The sequence below is a fragment of the Mastomys coucha genome, unplaced genomic scaffold (genome assembly GCF_008632895.1).
Source record: "Mastomys coucha isolate ucsf_1 unplaced genomic scaffold, UCSF_Mcou_1 pScaffold15, whole genome shotgun sequence".
Taxonomy (NCBI): domain Eukaryota; kingdom Metazoa; phylum Chordata; class Mammalia; order Rodentia; family Muridae; genus Mastomys; species Mastomys coucha.
Genome location: NW_022196897.1, coordinates 52,702,505 through 52,725,779, shown reverse-complemented (window position 1 = coordinate 52,725,779; position 23,275 = coordinate 52,702,505). Strand labels below are relative to the sequence as shown.

Sequence of the window (23,275 nt, the reverse complement as noted above, 5' to 3'; positions counted from 1 at the left end):
TTCTTGAAGTTGAATCCGAGTCTTCAGTGTATTTTAACTGCTTAATAAAGACCAGTTGTAACTGCCAAAGAAAGCTTCACATTCGCTTTGTACTGATCCTCCAGATTAAACCCTAACAGGAAGTGGGAATAATTGAGAAGGAGTAACTGGAGAAAATGTCTGACTCACGTGTTTATGCTCTGCAGATTCAGAGAAAAAGGTGGGCCGAGGGAACGGGGAGGCAGAGAAGGAGACAGACATACTCTCAGCTCTTAGGAAAAATCATAACCGCATCTGTGATGATTGATTTCCACTTTTGTTATGGCTGTAATAACTCCTAATTGCATAGCAATTTCTGCATGTTAAAAGAACTCAACTCTATGGAAGCCTTCTGTGACTTGGGAAAAACGTCAGCAAGGGGAAAGACATCCACTACCCACTCCCATGCGCCGTGTAAAGGGACCGTCCTTCGACCCCTTCGCATTTCGAGTCCCGTATGATATGCATTTATCTCTCCGCACACTGCTACGGGAGATGTGTTCCTTCAGGGACTGTGTTTCACCACACTGCTTCTTGTTATTTATGCGACGTGCCAAGAGCCTTCCGAGGGCAGGGGAAAAATATCATTCCTGTCTTTTCCCTGAAGCTCACTGACAGGATGACTGGCTGAGAAGCCACAGGGATTTGGTGAAACAAAGCAGTCCTCAGTCCTATGGAATCGGCTGCTTCTGTTCCAAGGAGAGTACAAACTACGACCTTGGTTGAACACTGGTAAGTGTGCTGGTTGCCTAGCAAAATTTAGAAGTTCAAGGAAAAAGCCATCACATTCTTCCTAATTTACATTTTGAAGCTGTTATTATCATAATGGGGTATGCTACAAATTGAAATGCCTTAACAGGAGGCTTAGAATAGTATGACATTTTGCATTACCACGGCGGCTGACATGCACCAACCAATCCTATTAATTTCTTCTATATTTGCAAAAAAACAACAAAGTGCTGTAACGGAACAATGTGCTAGTGGCTACCCAGCAAAGAGCACGCCCACTCATTTCAATTGGAAGGATAAAGCCAGGATGACTGAGATTTACGTAAGGGTAACCACATCTTCAGAATCTCAGGGTGCATGTAAATTGCCTCACATTGCCACAAGGGTTTAATAGTTTTAAATTTTTCTTATTTCAAGAAAGGCTGCTGTCTTCATTTTCGATTGTAGGAAAGCAAATTAGGGGAACAGTATTCATTAGTAAGTCTTTGAAAGATTATAATCAGAGATTCCCATCAAGAAGATATTGCTAATGAACTTCTGTCTAACCTAACTGAAATAGTAATATATATATATGTATATATATATATTATATAGTAATAGTAATATATATATATATATTCTAAAATGTTGCACATCAATTTCTGGAGTAGCAAATAATTTTAATTATTATTATGCATTTTCCTTTGTAGCTTTGGCTGGCCTAGAAGTCTATATATGTAGACCAAGCTGGCCTGAAACTTACCAAGATCTTGCTGCCTGTTTCCTAAGAGCTTGGATGAAAAGTGTTTGACCCTGCACTCAGCCTTAAAATACATTTAAAAAGAAAGGAACAAAAGTTTTAACTACTGCTCTCACCCTGGTTGACATGCTCTTATGTTTTATATTTTAGGTGGAAGCATTGTCATTGATTCTTCACTCTTTCCCACAACACTTCCCCTCCCCCAGCTCTCCCATAATAGGAAGGCAGGGAGCAAAACAGACTACTATCTGGTAAGGCCATTGTAATCAAATTAATAACCAAATTGCCTTTAAAAATTAGAATTTGTGGGGTTGGAATAATGGCTCAACAATTAAAAACATTTGCTGCTCTATCAGAGGACCCACCATTGTTTGACAGCACCCATCTGGGCAGCTCACAACCACTTCAACACCAGCTTTAAGTGATCAGGAACCTATTCCTGGCATCTCTAGAACATAAATCTCTCTCTCTCTCTCTCTCTCTCTCTCTCTCTCTCTCTCTCTTTCTCTCTCTCTCTCTCTCTCTCTCTCTCACACACACACACACACACACACACACACACACACATACACACAGAGAGACAGAGACAGAGACAGAGAGACAGAGAGAGAAACTTTGTGTCCTGGCTGAATTATTATCCAGCTTGATTCCTCCTGCAATCTCATCCCACTGTTCTGCATACATCAATACAAAGTGATTGATCTTTTTTTTCTGTAACTTTGGAACATATCTGTTTGGAATGCATTATAACAATAACAGAAATAAAAATTAGAGGATATAAAACCCCATCCATCATCCTAATCTTTCAACAAATCAAATTGTTCCCAATTTTCAAGTCATTGAACCAGTCTTTGCTCTTGAGCATGTATAGGTTTTTCTGTCAGTATAAAGAAGATTCTGTCTTCTGCCTTTCTTCGCGGTCTCTCATAACCATTTTACATACGGTGAAGTCTTTGTAGCTATCATGAAAATAACTTCATTAATGGGTTACTGTAACGTAATGAATCACTCTCCCACTCTGACCTTGCTGCCTTCCTCCCCCTCCCATCTTTTCACACTACAATCAAACGCCAACACAATTTTCTATGGCTTTTGATGTTTCTCCTTTCACTTTTATTTTCTGAATACAGAACCAGAAATATTTGAATGGTTTTTTTTATGCTGACAAAGTACTTTCTGAATTTCGCAGTCATTAAGGCAACATGTGTACCTATAATGTATACTGTGGCTTCTCCCAGATTTTTGGTGTCACTATTTTCTATTAGCGGGGAGAATACTAACTTCATAGCAGTGAAGTCTTTATGATTCCATATTAATAATATATGTATAAATATTTTATATGTATATGTTTATAATATATATGTATAAATAACCTATTTTTTATTACTATGATTATTAAATGCTTTACTGTATGAATTGTGTCTTCTACTATGGATTATCTTTGTGGCATGCCTTTGCTTGCACCTCAAAAAAGTTAAGTATGTGAGGGCAAAGCAGGGTAGAGTCTCAGTTGGTAGAGCACCTGCCTGGCATACACAAAGCTCTGGTTTCAGTCTCTAACATAACATGCACAAGGCATGGAGACATAATTACAGCCCTTGGAAGGTAAAGTCAGGTGTTCAAGGCCATTTTCTTCTGCTACATAGCAAATTGGAGGCTAGCCTTGAATACTTCAGAATCTGTCTCAAATATATTTACTTATAGATGTACTTTTAAACTCTAGGGAATGATCCTATACCTTATTAAATACATGCTTCTAGTATAAACTGCTTCTTTTTTACTTTGATATTTTATAGTAGATAAGTTTGATATTTTAATACTATTAAATATGTTAAATATTTTCCAATGGGAATTTTTTCTTAACCCTTCAAAGCACTTAAACAGTCTTGCCAAATGTCCCTATAGTATGAAAATTCATTATTTCAGCATTTTTAATTTTTTTATTTAATCAATATAGAATATACTTTGTCATGCCATTAAAAGTTTAAATTGCTTCATCTTAAAAATTATTAATTGTATGAATGTTAAAATCCTACTTTTTCCATTTGATAACACTCATTTTCTTTAAATTAATTTCTAGCACACACAAGGCCAGGATTTTGTATACTTTCCTAGGTAAAGCATCATAGAGGGAAAAACAATATTATTTTGAATGATAATTTCATATCTGGAATGAGCATTCATTATGCCTTCTTTTTAAAAAATCCTACTATAATTAACTTATTTGTGAAAATATGTAATTTCACTTCTTACATTTTCTTTTGTGTTTCGAGACAGGGTTTCTCTGTGTATCACTGGTTGTCCTAGAACTTGCTCTGTAGACCAAACTAGCCTTAAATTCAGAGATCTTTCTGCCTCTGCCTTTTGAATACTGGGAAGGTGTGCACTACCTCCACCTAATTCATTTCATCTCTTAAAAAGACCTCCTAGAGGGTTTTTCTGGAATTGAACAGTATTATTCTAAATTAATCCAGAAATATAGAAACTTCAAATATCTTTATATACAAAGATATAATCTGTCTCTTTATTAAATCTTTTGTAACTCACAATCCATACTATTTGAAAGGTGATATTTGTAATAGTGTACGATGAAGGAGCTGAGATAATGGGAGAGATCAAAACTATGCCTTGAGACATATGCACACAGCTAATCTCTAGTCTTAGACCAGCAGTTCTCCCTCTGGCAAACCTCTGTCTGCAAATATATTTGTATTATGATTCCTAACAGTAGCAAAACTGTAGTTATGGAGCAGCAATAAAACAATTTTATGGTTGGGGTCCCACAACATGAACTGTATAAAAGAGTCACAGTGTTAGGGAGGTTGAAAGTCACTTAAGAGTCTCAGTGTAGTTAGCAGTATAGTTAGCCTGTATCTATTAAAGGCTACGTAATATCACGATCTATAATACAACATGTGTATGGTATTGACATTTTACTGAGCCCTTTCATGTGGATCACCTCACTTGCTGTGCTTGGTAGAGACGACACCACCCTTTTCACTAGTATAAGATCTTTCTCATTCTTTTTTTGCCATAACAGTTGTAATTATCGTTTCTTATTTTCTATGTATCTCAGATTGCTCAAAAAAAAATGCTGCTGGTTATAGTATATATAACTTAGGCTCTTGAAAGAGTTTGAATTATTAGGCTTTTTTAAAAGGAGGTTGTCATAGTTTCAAAAACAAAGACATGTTTGAGATTCGTATATTAACCAAATCAGCTAATAAAATAAACTAGGCTGTCAAGATGGCTTAGTGGGTAACGATGTAAACTTCCAAACATGGGAACCTGAAATTGATCCCTGGAATCCACAATGGTGGAAGACAAGAAACAACTCCCACAAGTCGCCCTCTGACCCCCAACATATACACTATTTCATACACATCCTGTCCCTCCTCACCATACACAAAGCAAATGAAAAAATATAATAGTTAAAAAAGCCCAGCTTAAGAAAACAAGAGGCCCATAGATTTCCAAGACATCAAGGATGGGTTCATGACAGGGTTTGGAGGGAAGAAAGGGAAATGGGAAATGATATAATCATATTATAATCTCAAAAAAATAATTTTACAAAAGCCCAGGTATCCATCATGATACTGTGACATTCAAATCTCCTTGCTTTAGGAACAAGAGCGCCCAGCTTACATAGCTGTCCCATGTCAGTTTCTTGGGCTTAGGTTGCATGATCATTAGAAAATTTGACATCCATTCATTAAACCTCACATTACTGTCCCTGGCAGGAATAACTATCGTGACAAGGTGGCGGAGAAAGAAATTGAAGACGCAGCATGCATTTTTATTTTTCCCTTGGTGGACTTTGTAACTCAAAGAAATGACTGTCGAGGGGCCACCCCTTGGGGAGAACTTGGCTGTCCCTCCTCAAAATGTTTCTTATCACTGGCAGCCTTTTCCACTAGTAAATGCAAAATGTAGCCTTGCATTTTTCTTCCAGGTCATTTTGGTTTGGGGAAGACACATTATCTTCCTAATTCCAGCTTATTCATTATTCCCTACATCTCATCTATGTCCAGTGTGCTTTATGCTTCCTTGAAGAGTCAGAGGAACACAATGACTACTTTTGTATACTCAATGGGTTAAAAAGGACCAAATCAAACGCTGCCAACTCTACTTAAATAACAGGACCCACTGAAGTGCATCAAAATGACTTCGTTTTTTACTTTCAATTTGACTGATCGCAAAAATTTAAAAACACACATCTAGCCATAAAGGTAAAAATAAAAATGGCCAATGTTACGTGATGATCACCCCACCCCACCCCCAATTGCAGAACCTAAGAGTCAGCTCTCCTGGTGGTTTCAGTACTCACGCGTGAAGTGGTTAGAGGTGGATGGATTGACACTGTCCCCACTGTCAGCACTTTCGCTGCTGGAGACTTCGTCATCCGATTCCCGAGCAGAAGAGCAGGGTGAGGAGGCGTCCACATCTTCGAACTTCCTCTTTAAAATTCCACTCATAGCTGCGGCGTTGTCACATGTACCTGAAGTGGGAATGAGCAAACGAGCATTGAATTCTGACTGTCGATGGTGTAGCCAATGTTTGCAATTGGTTTCCCGTGGCTTTAAATGTGTGAGCTGAGCTGTAGCTGCCCCTTGAACATATCACAAAGCAGATTCATTTTTCTATTTCAAGTTAGCAAAAAACCTCCACCACCACCCCCCCAAAAATGGTTGAAAATTAACGGAAGTCCTTGACACTTCCGTTAGACGAGCATTTCTATGGTTTTCCAATGTTTTTAAGAAATAATTCAGTACCATTAAGAATAATGCAGTACCATTAGTCTTTTTGTTGACGAAATAAGAAAATTCATTTGAGTCCATGAAATTCTGTGAAAAACAAAATACAAATGGCAAGGTTCCCCCTCCCCCAACCAAATCTGAAATGATTAATGTGCTGTGCAAAATCCATCTAGAAAAAACACCACAAGTGGGATGTAAAAATTTTATATTTAGAAATTTTCAAATTCAAGGAGCCTTGTTAGCAAAGCATAATGAAGCACATGAAATCAATTCTGAAATTTAGGTGGTTTCCATTTTTATACTGCTGCAAGATGAACTTTGTCCTTGTGCTACCTGGGTGCCGAAGCTGCTGCTATCTTTCCAGAAATTTCCTATGGCTCTTCAGTTGGGGACTGCACTAATTTGTTTCCTTCTAAGCCATTTGTTTTGTGTGAATGAGTTTTCTCTTCTCTGGGTGCCTGCCTACCCTCATCAGTCTTATTTTACCTCAACAATCAGCTAAATGATATGAACTCTCTTCTCAATATAAAAATAGTGTAGTGATTTGAATACACTTGGCCCAGGATGTGGCACCATTAGGAGGTGTGACCTTGTTGGAAGTAGGTGTGACCCTATTGGATGGAGTAGGTATGTCACTGTGGGCATGGGCTTGAAGACCCTCATCCTAGATGCCTGGGAGCCAGTCTTCTCTATTTTGCCTTCAGAATAAGATGTAGATGTTCTCAGCTCCTCCAGCGCCATGCCTGCCTAGATTCTGCCATGTTCCTGCCTTGATGATACTGGACTGAACCCCTGAACCTTTATGTCAGCCCCAATTAAGTGTTCTCCCTTAGAAGAGTTGCGTTGGTCATGGTATCCTCTTCACAGCAACTAAACTCTAAGACAGATATTTTAGTGAATAAACTACACATAAAATAGCTCAGATAATTTCCACACAATCTTACTTTGAGAAATTAAGTTAACTTAGCTGAAAATATTGCAAGTTGATTCTATGCATTCTACCTCATTCCTGCCAGTTAATTTGAACTCTCATTGGAAGTCTTCCCTGCCCAGAGCACAGCTGTCAGTCCAGTAAATCAAGAGAGAACGAGTCCCTTAAAACTATTCCAAAACCACTCAGTTACAGAACATCAGAGCTTCTCTCAGAAATATCTAAAAAGCATCCCTTGCCTGTGCAGATCACAGAGTAAGCAGCCTGTTCAGGTTCCCCTGGGCTCAGCCAGCTCTCCCCAGTCTGATGTGGGAGTTCTCAAAGCATACTACCGGAACCAGTAGCAGCCATGTAACCTGGGAGAGAGATGCTTAGAAATGCAGCGTTTCCGTTTCCAGATCAGAAGGACCCAGGGATTAGAGTCTTTTGTGAAGCACCAAACAGCTATCTCTGGTACATTCCCAAATAGGGAAACCTTTGCCAAATTTTCAGTTTCGATTCCCAGAACCTTCCATCTTGGAATTTACTCTCCATGAATCTGTTGGACACATCCCAAGGCTCATTTTCTAGTCAATTCTCTGGACACAGCTGGTGTGACTTAGTAAAATCAAACACAATATTCCATGTATCATGTCTTTGTTCTTGGTTTCAATTCATTCCTTCTAGGCATGTGTTGAGTAGCTGATATATTTATGCTTTATACACTGAGTGGTGTGGTGGAAGAGTTAAAAAAAAGTTCCCTGCTGTCACAGTGCAAGGGTCCTTTCTAACAGGTTTCATCAAATAGCAAAATATCCCCCAAATTTTGTCCCATGTCTGTTTTACTAATGTCCATCTTCTTATGGACGCCTTAACTGTGGAGATAGCTCATGGGCACAGGAAAGTATATCACCACACATTCTCCTGAGAATAAAATCTCTGTTCTACTCTCATTTTACAAGTATTCAGATTAGCTTATTATTTTCTTCATTTTAAAGAGTGTGAAATGCATAAAATGTTCATGCATATTGGAGCCAGCAAAGAGGGGGGAGAAGATATTTTAAGGAGAGTCTTGAAATAAAAGTAGGACAGGATATAAATTTTAAAGTGATTTCACTTCAAGCAAGATGCAAAGTAATTCAATGGGGAGAGACTCCAAGACACAAAATAATACAAGATGGATACCTTCAGTCAAGACATACATTTCTATAACAAGACATTGCTGTGGAAGCCGTTAAAGTATTTCTCTTTACATCCCTCACCCAAATCCCTAGCTTCTTTAAGCAGGATATATTCCTCAAGGATGAGGAACAGGAAATCTATCAACCTGGAGCTAGGTCCTAACATCACACATCATGTGTGGGCTCCATTCTCCCTCTCTCAATCCTTCAAGGAGGAATTGTTGATCAGATGAAAATTGAAATCTTTACCTTCCTTTATTAGTTCATCTAGGACAAGAAGCGCATTGATGGAGTTAAAGGCTGGATGTGATTTCTGTCTAGATCTTGAGAACCGAAAGGGCCTCAGCTGGACAACACACAGAGGGTGTTGCTGAATGGAGCAACATATGTACCACACAGACCTGTAGAGCTAACTGGTTGAGGGCCTAGCTTGCCTGTGTAACAGTGAAAAGCAAGACATCTGTCTTATCTCCCTATATGCATATATCGAAATATGCTAATGAAACATGAAGGACAAACGGTCCTCTGCCTTTGTGTATATAGGCTCTAGCATACTTAATACTGGAGTGGCAAAGTGATATGCAGACATCTCTTCCATCATCTTCCTCATCTTAATAGGAAAGGAAAGTGCAAGGATTTAGGGAGATGTTACTATTATAATGCACTATCTGCCAGATTGCTATCTGCCAGGTGTGAGCACTTCAAATAGGTTTTATAAAGAATGAAAAAAGTTGGGCAGGCATTGATGTATTCGAATGAAAGAATGTGGAGCACTAAGCCTAGAAGTAGCATCTTTCTACTGCTAGTTTAGGAAACACACTTGTCACAGGCACAATGTGTGGACTAGGACAAATGCCCCCTCACTCCCCTCTCCCATCCGCTGTTGTTTGCCTTGGATGTTTTTCCAGTCACAGGGAGAATGAGAAATTCAAAATACAAAAGCCATTATACCAATTTGTAGTTTAAAACTCCAAAGTGACTTTAAGTCATCTTTGAAGTTCAAATCCCCTAATGCCTTTTAAAAATGTGTATATTTCCACATTTGTTTCTTGTTGTCATACCCTCTGATAACACACATGAGGGAAGTTCTTTGTTTTCTTTACTGGTGTTCTATGGTACCTTCACTGTAACAGGTGTACAGTGGATACATGTTCTGACTCTGAATGAAATCCAGTGACTTCTAACTAAACCTTAGTTACTATGTTATTCTGTTTGCCTCAAGGACTGCAAGTTCCAAGAAGAACAAACGTTCACACAACTTATGTTCCATGTCCTCTAACAAACAGCTGGCATGTTTGATTAAATGAAGATCAAAATTCCATGAAACTGACATCAAAATGTTCCCCCCATGTAAAAGCAATACATAAGACAATGATAAGCAGAACACGAACAAGTTACACATCTGAAAAATTCTGGACTGGTTCACGCACTATAAGATGAGATACAGAAAACCAAAATGGAAGGCACAGAGACCAGAGCATTAAGCCTTTGATATTTTTGCTAAGCTTTCCTGTTGCCGTCCATGACTAGCAACTTGTCTGCAGGTCTCACAGCTTCAATTCAATGTTATAAAAACTAACTGATTAATTTTTGGACTTTCCTGGTTCAGGTATCTTGCCTGCTAGTCAGACAATTTTTTGATCAATTGGCTACTCCAGAAGATCTCACTTGGGGCTTGTGGAACTCAAGTCCATTTCAAAACCAGTGTCCTCTGCTGTCTGAAAAAGGTTCATCTTATTTCTTTTCATTTATCAACAAAATCCTGGAATTTACGTGACAAAATTCTTAGCCTAAGACTTCATTTGTTTTATCTACACCTTCTTATCTCTGACACAAGGTCTCACTGGATAGCCCTGGCTGACCTGGAACCATTAGACCAAGCAGGCTTGGAACTCACAGATCCACCTGCCTTTGCCTCCCAAGTGCTGCTGTTAAAGTGCTGTGCTACCACATCCAGCAACAATCCCTTATTTTGTTGCCAAATCTAATTAAGAACTACTTTAAGTTAAAGTATTTACAACCATGCTTGCTAGCATGCTGTTCTCAAGTTATATAAGTGTGGTGGTTTGAATATGCTCGGCCGAAGGGAAGTGGCACTATTAGGAGCTGTGGCCTTGTTGGAAGAAGTGTGTCATTTTGGGGGTGGGCTTTGAGATCCTTTGCTCAGGCTCTGTCCATTGTGGAAGAGAGTTTCTTCTGGTTCCGTTTGGATCATGATGCACAACTCTCAACTCCTTTTCCAGGAGCTGCCATACTTCCTGCCATGATGATAGTGGACTGAACCTCTGAAATTGTAAGCCATCCCCAAGTAAATGTTTCCTTTATAAGAGTTGCCTTGGTCATGGTGTCTGTTTATTGCAATGGAAACCCAAAGTAAGACCATACTTGGTACCAGGGACTAGGGTATTGCTGTGATAGGCCTGATCACGTGTAAATTATTTATTTGATATTGTATTAGATATAAGCATTGCTCAGACATGTCTGAACACATTGATGAAAACACACTTTGAAATGATGATGAAAAGATGTTATGCCCTTTAACATATTTTTAATTTACTTATGTAAGAGAGTGGGAAGACAAGAGGGAAGGAATAGAATATATCTTAATGATAAATAAATAATACTCATTCAAAAGAGGATTAGGTTATGTGATCTGCAAATTTGCCACTATAAAATTTTAAATTGCCAGATTGAGTAAATAAAAATGTACTTCACCCAGTTCTATTTGAATTTCAGAAAAAAAGAAATAGATGACATTTCAAACATACTTGTGGCTAAATTATTTTTGCTTAGATGAAATTCAACTTAGCTGAACAGTCGCATTTTAATCTGACAATCCTAATTGCTCCTGATAAGGAAGTAAGCTTAATGTGTAATCAACAAAAAAATATCGACATAGGAAACGGGGGCTATACCAGATAAAAATCCATCTGATAAAAGAAAGCCAGCTCACTAGGATGAATCACAAATTCACTGAACAATGGGGAAAATGAAGAGATTGAGTGGGGCTGGTCAGTCAAGGGCAGGCTGCTGGTCACTGAAGGAGGAAACCTAGTTAACATTGGCCTCGCAACTGTTCCTTTATAGCATTGGTTCTCAACCTCACTAATACTGTGACCTTGTAATAGAGCTCCTCCTGTGTGGTGACCTCCAAACAAATTTATTTCGTTGTTACCTCATAACTGTAAATCTGCCAGTGCTATGATTCATAATGTCAATACCTGATATGTAGGATATCTGATATGCCAATCCTGTGAAAGGGTTGTTTGACCCCAAAGCAGGAGAGACCCACAGGTTGCTTTATGGTGCAAGGTCTCGCTCTCTTAGACAGAGAGGCAGTGTACCAGGAACAACAGGTTTGTTTCCTCTAGTCTTTACTGCATGAAAGTGATAGGCACATGGTTAATATTTAGGGAACATTTTCCCAGAAACAAGAGCACCTGTCTAGAAACTCCTTGTTCATGTTTGCCTGGGGAAGTGGGTTCATCTCTGTACTAATAATCTGTAAACAATTTAAAAGGGAGAGTAATGCGTGATCACAAAGATTAGTAAAAGAAATCCTCTTTCTTTTTTATACAGCAGTATGGAGAGAGCCAGTCATAATATTTACAGTGTGTAAATGAGGGCATTTGGGGAGTGGAGTGTTGGGACTTGTCAAAGAACAAAACAATTATGGGTTGTTGTTTTTTTATTTTTATTTTTTGCATTCTTTTAATAAATTCTTCAACAAATTCAAAATGCTTAGACACTACAACCAAGTTCTATTTCAATGAACTTGATTGATCATGTGAGGATGCTTGCTTTATTTATTTCAGTGGCCCAGAAAATACCAGGGTCTGGATGAAGTCTTATAGACAACAAGATTTCTGTTCTTTAACTTGACCCAGGATGGGAGGTGATTTTTAAGGTGTTTCTTCTAGTTACCTCATCAAGTTCAAAGAATGAGGCAAGAGCCACTGTAGACACAGGGACTAACAGACACACTGGAGAGAGGCTCCATTGTGAGAGAAGATGGGTCAAGCTGAGTAAGCAGTCACATGAGCCACAAGGAAACATCAGCAGTTGAGCTGTCCACTGGACCCCAGTTCTTGGTCATCCAGTTGATACTGGGAAGGTTTGATGTAACATTAAAGAAAAGAGAAATCTGTTAAAAAATTCATACTATACATTACCTTTATTCTTTGAGGCGATCACTTTAGTTAATCAAGCGTTCCTAAATATGTGGATAACTTTTTAACTGCTAGTTTGTATAAAATCTTTTTCATGCCTAATTTTTTAAACTATGTTTAATTTCTGTTGTTCTACCCTGACATGATCATATTAATAAAAAAAGAATGACTGAAATCCTCAGATTCTGTTAAATAAAACCATCATTATTTAATCAGTTGTCCTTCTAAAATGAAATTACTGCAAAGTTCTTTGTGCTTCTTTTCAAAGCCTTTCATTTGGTTCTAAGAGATTTTCTTTGTTTGCATCTTGACAAATTGTTTTTCCTTCATTTCTTGCTTTTCTCTGTTTATCAGACTCTCATACTCTTGAATGAGTAAGTGGTCTGCAGATCTGAGATTCCTTATAAGGCAAAAACCACTTCTTCAAAACCAAGAAGTAGGTGACATCACCCTTCTGTGATGTTACTACTCAAACCCAGAGTGTCATTTTGAAGACCTTTTCTTGGTGCCATCTCCTGGCTACAATACGTCCTCTAGGGATGCTTTTATGTTGTGAACACAGTGGAGAAGTTCGGTGGATTTGTGGTTGTTTTATTTATTTTTTGTGCCTATTGTTTAACAATATGGCCATCATCTTTAAGGGTTTTTTTTTTTTTTCCTTTTAAAGGTACAACATCTGTAAGCTGGGAAAATGTAAGGCAAAAACAGTTGCATAAAGGATTTGGGAAAGATGAAGGAAATTGGAATTTCTTGAGCTGTGTACTATGAAACAACCCAATTAGCTACTTTGTTAAGGATTTTTAGTCGTTTGGGTTTAGAATTCAGACTATGTCTGCATCAAGCTCTTTTCTACTTTTCCAATAAACTTCACTAAGCTGACTACAGTGCATGAGGTTTTATTGAAAGAGAGGAAGCACACGTGTGCGCATGGGGAATGCTTCTTCAAGAACAACATGTCGGTTTTATTAGTAGATGTGTTGCCATTGCAGGCTATTATATCAGTCAGTGAACACTATGAAAGCATGAGGGCATCTTGGATCTGTGTCCTTCTATACGTGTTGAGGAGATGTATGTGTTTTCCTAAAAAAGTAAAATTATCTCCTTCCCCCATCCTAGGGCCATTTCTGCCTAAGTCCATTTGGCGAGAAAGCAGCTTATTCGCTGCCAAGAGGAGCAGGATTTGGCACAGATTTCACAAGGTGAAACCCGGTAGGTGTTTCTGTGGGGCACTACCAATGTGAAAAATGCTGCTGGTGGGTTGCCAGTGGGAGAAACAGAAGTCAGCCAACGCCTCTCTGGTCCAGGTGTCTGTGAAAGCCAAGAACCCTGGCAGCAATCCTGCCTAATAAATATTTTTGTTGGAGAAATGATTGTGGGATTCCCCAGCGATGTACGAATCCCCTGAGTCAGAGACGTCTGTGACTTTGAGTTAAAGATTTTATTTTCATTCTTATGTAGTGAATATCAACATTTTTGCCATCTGATAATTTGAAGTTTAAGGAGATTAAAAACAAGGGACCCTCCCCCCCCAGAGGAAAAATGCACAAAAGCACAAACATATGGCATCTGAGTTTAGGAAGCTGTGCTCTGGTTATTAGCTATCTTCCCTCTCGGGGAATAAAGAACTTGGAGGGATGATTCATTTGAAGACAGCGGTTCGCAGAGTCAGAAGAACTTTGAGGATCCATTGCTTTCATTTGCTTTCCTAGCTTCGTGGGTTAGTCAAGTTATAGCACAAGTTCTGAACCGCCTTGTTTCAGAGGATGAGCTAGGGATGAAATGCACTACATTACGCGTGCTAAGCACGTGCTGTACACTGGGCATGCTGTACACTGGGCTGCCCCCTAGCACTACAGTCTTCCATTCTCTGACCTGCAGGAAAAGAGCCCGATGTATCTTCCAGAATATCCCTTGCAATTTCACTGTTCTTCCTTCTGACCCCCAGCATTCTTAAACAACCACCTAAACTGGTGTTTATCAGTCCATCGACCTATAAGTTTGTGGCTGGGTGACAGGAATATTCTAGGTTGGAATATATGTTTCCCCAAACATCTGGCTTTCCTAAAAGATGGCTGTATTGCCTCGTTTCAAATATAATAATTCTAATGAGAATTCACTGAGTATTTATTACAAAGCTAATTGCTGACTTGTACCCCTTTTCCTCAAACCTTCCCTCAAACCCTACCAGGGTAGCTTTAATAAAGGATACCAAGTCTTCAGACGTCTCTATAGATCCTTAGCTCAAAATTTTATAATAGACCCTGTAGTTCTCTGAAAAAATATTCCTTGGCCAGTAGCAACCTGGGTTTAAATGTCCACTCTCCACTGGCAGGACCTGAGTGGGTTTGACACTATTACAACTACTGACCTCACCCGATGCTGGATCATATTTGAATGTACAAGTTGCCTCGGACTATTATGTATTCCAGTGCTTGCTCAGGACGCGGACTATCATATCTGGGTCAGCTCCTAACAAGTGCTATAATTTTAAAAGTGTTACTTGCCAAGTGTAGTTTCCTTGTCTATCAAAATAAGGGGTATGACAACATTAGTAAGAGGCTCTAGGGCAGTCCCCTCCGTGGCTTGCAGCTAAGTGACAAAGGCTGCAGCCTCCTCAGAGTAAGAATTGCCACCTACCTCTGCACATTCTCTTCCTCCTCAATGCACAGACTGAATGGCTAAATTGACGTGTTTTGTTGAACAGCCAAGGAATTTTGTATGGCTGTTCGTGGGACACACACCTTAGAGGCTCCCCATGCTGTGTGCTTTGATGGGCCATTGGGGCTGGCATTCCTGCAGGAAAGCCAGAACATGGCTTTTTAATGGCTTTACCCTTAATAACTGACCGTCTGTTATTTGGAAAAGTAGTTCAATTGATTACATGCTGGCCTAAGAGTCAAAACTCTTTCTCCAAGGCCAATTTTTAGGGTATTTGGTGGTTTGTTTGTTTGTTTTTTCTTTTTTCTTGTTAGCAAGGGCAGAGAAAACCAATTAAGAGAGGCTTTTAAACCTGTTGAAAAATGTTCATCAGCCTGTTATATGCTGATTTTTTCCATCCTAACAGAAAAAAAGTCTCAGGTGAAGACAATGAAAATTTTATTTTCTATGCTTGCTATTGGGACTAAAAAAACAAAAAACAAAACAAAAACAAAAACAAAAAAACCCCCAAAAAAACAAAACAAAACAAAACAAAAAAACAGTACTTAACCTAATGTCTTGGACTACAGTGAAGACTAAGCAAAGAACATGCAGACTTGGAGGAACTTAGAATCACTGTTACAGTGGCAGTGAAGTCTGTTTCTCCTACTTAGCACTTGAAGTTTCCTCTGTCTTTAGAAAGTTTCTGACTGAATAATACAACAAACTAACCATGTTGTGGATAGTTCTGGGGCTATTTGTAATTTGATGCTAATTCCCTTCTCCGGTGAGGGGCTGCAAACAAGAACTAGTCAGCACTCAGGTGATTTCCTGTAAACCTTTCCCACCTAAATTGATAAAATGAAGGCTAGAGCCAGTGATTGGGCAGAGAAGGAGGGGAAGGTTGTGGGAGAGAAGGAGGGAAGAGAGAGAGAATGACAGAGGAGAGGATGGAAGGAAAGCAGAGCAGAAGCACTTGGCCTGGAGAAACCGCAAGTTATAAAGGGGTCTCATAGATGGGGAAGATGGTAGTATAGTGGTAGGTCTGCCCAGTAGGTGCACAGCTTGTATTCATATTAATTGAGTTGTGTTTTCATTGCCAGGGCATATTTGAGTTGGAGATTTACCACAACAAACCAGTGTAGCTGAAGGGTACTTAAGAGCTCTGGTAATGTTTTCCTTTGGAGGAACCATCAGGCAAGTGTAAAGGAAAAGAATGTAAAAACAACGACACCATTTTTCCTCATAAAGCATCCTGAAATGGGCGTGAGAGAGGGACATGACCACGCTTCACAACCACACCCATCCACGCCCTAGATATCTACAGCGATACTGCACAGAAAATAAAGGAAATTTCAAAACTTAAGATTAGAAAGAAAAATAACTTTGCACACTCTTTAAAATGAATCACCAGGTTAGGCAAGACATGGCTATTTACCCTCTAAAGCAAAGAACAACTGACATTCAACCTGAAGCTGACATTGCATTAGACAACAATTAGCAGCATAATCTATGTGGTAAGGTTTAATACCTGGGTTTTATATTTAACTAAATGTCTGACCAGTACCAGTTAAAACTGGTCTATAAAAGCAATCGTAAGTCACACCAAAGTCATCAGTATCTTTTCAAAGATGAAAACTGAGTTTTAGGACTTCCCCTATTAAAACAAGTTCCAAAGAAGCAGAGTCATGCTATCGATCAGAAAAGGCGCTTCTATCCATCCTACTAAAATTATTTGTAATAAAATAACATAGATGAATTTTCTGAATCTCATTTGAAGACCTCTGTGACTCAATCAATTCAAGCAATGCTTAAGCAACATTACAATTCATGAGACATTTAAAATAACCATGAGCCTGTGACATAAAGGTCATTTCATTGAGCAAACAAATTAGTGCTTCTGTGTCATCAGGTGAAACCTAAGATGCGCCAAGCTCTGTCTCTACTAAAAATAATGAATGAATTTCCGAGTCTTCAGATGCGACGGAGCCAAGGTGAGAAAGTAACACCTTAACTACATAAAGCAAGGGAAAATGCTACATCACAGGGGAAAATTTGAAAACCAATCAAGGCTATAAAAATAGCTCTACACATGGTTTTAGCACACCTGCAGACGTTTGGAGATTTGAGGTGTCTACAAAGTCACATGTCATTTGAACCTCAATAAACATGATGAACGCTCCCTCTACTGTCTCATTAGAATTCAAGGGATTAGCCCTTAGTGCGACCTAGGTATGACCTTCAGTGGGGATCCAGAACATTTTTGCTTTGGGATATGGTCAGTAATAGTTGCAGAACACATCTTGGAAATGACATCAAGGTTGGCACTTGAATCTATTTTCTTAACCGAGTTCATGTTCAGCCTCTGCACATCCCATGATATTGGGACTGAAATCACATAAAAATCAATGATATAAGAAAAACACTTACCTAGTAAGGTCACAGTATGCAGTATTACATACTGTATTTTCTAAACATGTTTTGGGTTTTCCTAAGTTTACATGTTCTTGTTTTAAACAAACAATGAAAGCCGGGCAGTGGTGGCTCACGCCTTTAATCCCAGCACTTGGGAGGTGGAGGCAGGTGGATTGCTGAGTTCAAGGCCAGCATGGTCTACAGAGGGAGTTCCAAGACAGCCAGGGCTATACAGAGAAACCATCTCGAAAAAAACAAAAAACATAAGCAAACCGTGAAGGTTTTAAAGCAGGATTTCTTGGTCCCTTTCAAATGTTGATGTTGAAAAGAAGATAGGAAACTAGGCATGGCAGTGCACAGCTGTAATTCCAGCATCTGGGACACTGAGACGGAAACAGAATGACTTCCAAAGGCCAGCCTGAGCTGCATAGTGAGTTTGGGACACTCTGGCTGTACTGTTTATTTTAAAAAAACAAAGCCAACCAAATAAAGTAAGAGAGAGGGGGGGGAAAGCCTATAACATACAGGGCTATGTTCCCCCACCCCCTTTCATGACAGGGTTTTTCTGTGTACCCCTGGTTGTCCTAGAACTTGCTCTATAGACCAGGCTGGCCTTAAACTCAGAGATCTGCCTGCCTCTGCTTCTGAGTGCTGGGATTAAAGGTGTGTGCCACCACCACCAGGCTTGTTCTCATTCATAAAATGTTTCTTTCCGAACTAAACTCATGAAATCAACATTCCTTCAGATTTACACAGTTCTTCGGAGTGTATTTACATATTTACAAAAGCAGTATTAAGTACTGTGGCCCATATTCTGCTTTTTCCTGTAGTATGTTTTCAAATGTAGCAGATCATGACATGCTGGCATGTGCTCCCTGGGACTGGGAACTATGTGAGCCATGAACATGTATAAGGGAAGGAGGCAAAAGCTACCTCCACTGTCCCATTAGTAAAGAGTCTGTGACTGTACCACCAGACATGGAGATACAGTTCCTATAGCTAAATAGGTGTACCTGGCTCTAATAATTAGTGAATGACACAAGTGGGTCTTCCTATTTTTATTATGTACTTAGAAGTCCTTATTTCCCTAATTTAATTTCTCACTTAGTTAAAATTCAAGTGAATACTCTGAGGACAAAATCAAAACAAATTTTGTGTGTGCATGTGTGTATGTGTGCATATGTGTCCGTGCATGTTGTCAAACTCCTATGTGTGTGTACATGTGTATACATATGTGTGCATGTGTGTGTACCTGTGGGCATACTCATGTATATGAGTGAGTGTGTGCATGTTGTCACACTCCTATGTGTGTGCATGTGTGTGTACCTGTTGTCACATTCCTATGTGTGCGTATGTGTGTGTGCACGTGCACATGTATACATGTATGTATACCTGTGCACATTCATGAGTGTGTATGTGTGTGTGTGTACATGTGGGCACACTCATGTATATGAGTGTGTATGTGTGCATGGGTGTATGTAAAGATCAGTACATCAGACATATGAGTATGGTGGCATGATATCTTTAGTTCCTTGCTCACCAAAGTCTCTGTGATTGAGAACTTAATGTAAAACCACAAAGAAATTGATCAGATGGATTAGAAAATTCAATTTTGAATAGTTTCCTTGCAGAATAATTATTATGTTTCAAATAAAAATTAAACAAGTAAAAGAACAATAAAGTCCTTCAAAGGATACAAAGCATGTCTATGACAAGCATATACTACTAAGGTCCTACCCTGTGCTGAGCGACAGTCAGGCTAATAAAAAAAAAACCAATTGAATTAATGACTCTGATATCAGGAAGAAAAGCTGAAACTGATTTCCACTTTAATAAACAAGGCAGAATGATGTGTATTATGTTTGTTTCCACGAAAGCTATTAGCATTTAAAACTGACCCTGAGAGTTCTACACTTCTGCTATTTGGAAAATAGTCTTTATGTTGTGATCATCTCTATCTGCATAAGATATCACTATAATACTGCTTTCTAATAAGACCCTTAAAATCACTTTTTAATTGCATTGAGCTTATATTTTTCAACAAAAATGATTCAATTTTTATTTAAATTCTAGAAGAAGCAATCAAAAGGCAATCTCCTGCTTTGATTGCTTCTTAAGAACTGCCATGTTAAAATAATGTGGTCGCTTTGAATACTCAGTAACGATTTTCAACAGTTCCCTATTGGTGTTAAAAGTCACTTTGTTCCTCCTGTCTCCTAGGCTACAGAAGTTCAGGAGATGGATGAATACAGTGGTAATAAAACTGAAAACCTACACACTGGATTTTGAAATGACAATAGTTATTTGTAGATTTCAGACTCTGTTCCGTGCTCCTAAACTGAGGCTGCTTGCCATAAAATTGTTTCCAAGCCTACAATATGGTCTCTAGTTTCAAATGATGACAACGACAAGCTTGGAATCATAAAGCAGAAATTTGATTTTAGGAAGAAAAAAAAAATCCTTAAAGATTTTTTTTCAAGTCAGATATGGCAGTGTTTCTTTGTACCCGCTACCTATCCACCCCCACGAGTTTGTGTTTAGATCACAGTATTTACTTTTACTCCTCAAGGTTAATTTGAATTATATTTACATAAAGACATTTTTCTATATATGTTTAGAAACCCAGAACATGAGCATACTTCATCCAAGCTGCTGGGATCTGTATGGATGTAGAATGGATTAAGCCAATGCAAAAAGACTTCAAAGTTTGGAGTGAATTTGCATTGAGACATAAATTACCCAGGATATTCAAAGCCATAAATTAGCTTCAGGACATAAATAGCTCTCTTGTGGCTCACAGAAGCACAACAGTTCTCTTTATTCCGTATATATCTATTATCACGTTTTCCCTAAGAGTCTTCATGGGCTCTATTTCTTTGCCCACACTGTGTTTTTATTTCTATATTCAAAATAGGCTCACTGGAAGCTGCTACATGCCCAAAGTTAAAAAGTATTGAACTGCCTATATTAATATTCACTTCTTTTTTATGCCTAGCACACACATGGGGTGAACAGGCACAAATGACTAGCACTATATAAATGAACAGAAATGTTTTTTAATTATGAATTAAGTATAACAGTCTAAAGGATTCTGTTTAGCTTCTTGATTATATAATATATGTATAATGTTATAATAGAGATATGATGGACACTATAGTACATAGAATATATACATGTATACATGAAATGTTTAGTAATTTTCATAAATATCTGCAAATAATGTTGAAATCAGAGGTCAGCATTTTCTAACCAACAAAAAAAGAAGTAATTTATTTAAAATATATTTCCTGTAGCTTAAGTCACTAAAAGTTTCACAAGAAGTGTTCAGAAAAAAAGAAAATCCTGAAATTTTTGCACTCTTAAAAACACAAAACACAAATTCTATCTCATAAACTCAACTCAGTGTCCTGGATAAATGTCACAATGTCCCCAAAGAGTGATAGAGTGTGAGCCTGGCAATGAATAACCACTACCAAGTGAATGTCATAAATATTTGAAATAACTGTCCTTCACCGATTAAATATCCACACACTTCTGCTTTGGTCTCCTCCCCTCAAACGGCTCTTCATTTTAGAGCCGAACTGCCCCATTTTAATCATTATAATAAACTGACTCCCTGTTCTAAGTGTAAAGAAAATAATTAAATCTTTCTACTGTGTACTAGTTCCTTATATGTAAGCTTTATAAATTTCATTTTAGTACTTCTATAAATACAGACCCATAAAGCAGTAATCTCATGATTAAATGCCTATTTTGTACCTTCATCCTTTCCAAACCATACACACACACACACACACACACACACACACACAATCTGTGATGCAGACAGATGCACAGTCAATGCAAATGAAAATAACATACTTTTCTCATCAACACTGAAACTGCTGAATTGTTACATTTATATATTTTTTAATAACATGGCTAAGCAGTTGAATTGTGCTGTCTCAGTTTACTTAAAATATGATGTGAAAATTAAAAAGCAGCGTGAACAATGAATGTGAGTACACACTTGTTTAGTGTAGGACAAATCTACTATGATGTAATCACTCATTCTACAAAAGCGTGATATTAGTTGGCGGAGGGAGTCTTCATCCTGCTATGAGATTTAAGAGAATCTCTTTAGAATCCAGATTTTACTGAAAGGAAAAGTCATAGGAAGTTGAAAGGGTTAAATTTAAGGAACACTGTCTGAAAAATCCAAAGATATTTAATAACAATTAGGAAAACCAAAGGTATTGAAGGTTTTTTAAAGTAAAAATAAGTAATCGCTTCTCTAGTAATATTTTTAACAATGGATCAAGAACAAGAATTCTCCAAACCGAACCCTGTCCTAATATAGAAATGTAACTTCTGAAAATTATCCAATAATGCTTTTCAGCTACGAACAAAAGAATTCCATTATTTAATTCCACATACCTCACAAAAATCTTAGGCTGGAACTCAGTACATCTTTAAAATATATTTAAAAATGTAAAAAAAAAATCATAATTTACTGAAAGATTTAACTGTTAATATTTATCTAGATAATTCCACCAGGTAGCTCTCCAAAAATCAACACATACCCAAAAGGGGGGATTATTTAGGATCCCAGACCCAACTGTTTCTCTCATGAAATAGTCCATCAGAACAAAAACCCAAAATAGTAAAGCAGGAGGGAAAAAAAGAATAATAATCAGAAGAAGAGGAAACTAGCAAAGGAGAGCTTGAAAACCAGCAACAGCCTGCCAATTGCCACAGTGAATTTAAATAACCAATCACCATCAGTGTCTTTAATAGAAATAAAATCAGGCGCATCAGGAAATGTCATCGTACCTGCATGCACTTTAAATGACTACGGCACACAGCACACGCTGTAAAATCTTCAGAAATAAAGCACACTTCCTTTAACTGCTGCAAAACACTGCTGCAGAAGCCCAGGACACATTTTTTTTTCAGGCAACTGATCCAGCTTTCAGCCAGCCCCGTGACCTTTGAACTCCCTTCTGCCCCCTCCTCTTCTGCAGTCAAAGCCTGTGCTGCTCTCATTTGCATAAGGTTCAGGCAGTGCTCCAGCAGCCAAAGCGGAATGCTGGGTAAGGAATTGTGGAGCTGCGGTTCGCCCTGGGTACCTGCATCCTGGAGCACCCGGACCCGCAGTGGGGAGTGGGCATGCTTCACCAGGCTGTCAACATCGCACCCGCTATGTCCATTAGTGGATAAAAGATTTTTAGCGGTTGTTTCAGTCTTGCGTTACTTGTTTACGGTCTCCCCACCATAAGAAGCTGTCTGCAGCGACTCTGGTAACCAAGGAAACCCAAATAGTCAAATACTTCATTTAAATACGTGTGGAAGGCCAATTTAAAATTGTCATTAACTTCTCTTGTTTTGGAGACATAGCGCTCTCTCTCTCTCTCTCTCTCTCTCTCTCTCTCTCTCTCTCTCTCTCTCTCTCTCTCTTTAAGGTGGAATATGTATCGTATGCATAATCAGACATATGGGATGTTTTTGTTGTGGTGGTTTAAACAACAACTTACAGACATCAATTTACATTAGGCACTACACACATTAGCTGCAGTCATTTTAGTAATTTTGAAAAATGTTAAATGTGCCCAAGTGCCTTGGAGATCATCATCTTAAATGGTACCCAAAAATTAATTGTAAAGATTTTAGGTCCCAGGATGCCTTTAAAGGACAGAGCAGAGAAGACATAGTGCAAAGTTAGACTGCGTATTTAAATTCGA

General features: G+C 38.5%; 1 protein-coding gene across 5 annotated transcripts in view; it reads right to left on the bottom strand.

The window, feature by feature from the left end:
• The window catches only part of Csrnp3 (cysteine and serine rich nuclear protein 3), a 196,284-nt gene that overhangs the window by 74,578 nt on the left and 98,431 nt on the right, over positions 1 to 23,275 (bottom strand). For 4 of the 5 annotated variants that reach the window (XM_031370475.1, XM_031370476.1, XM_031370474.1 and 1 more), the window contains one exon: positions 5,814 to 5,984. In XM_031370475.1, coding sequence (XP_031226335.1) covers positions 5,814 to 5,984 — 171 coding nt within the window. Of the gene's footprint in view, positions 1 to 5,813; positions 5,985 to 22,367; positions 22,685 to 23,275 lie in introns of those variants that run through there. The other variant, XM_031370478.1, reaches the window with a different exon arrangement.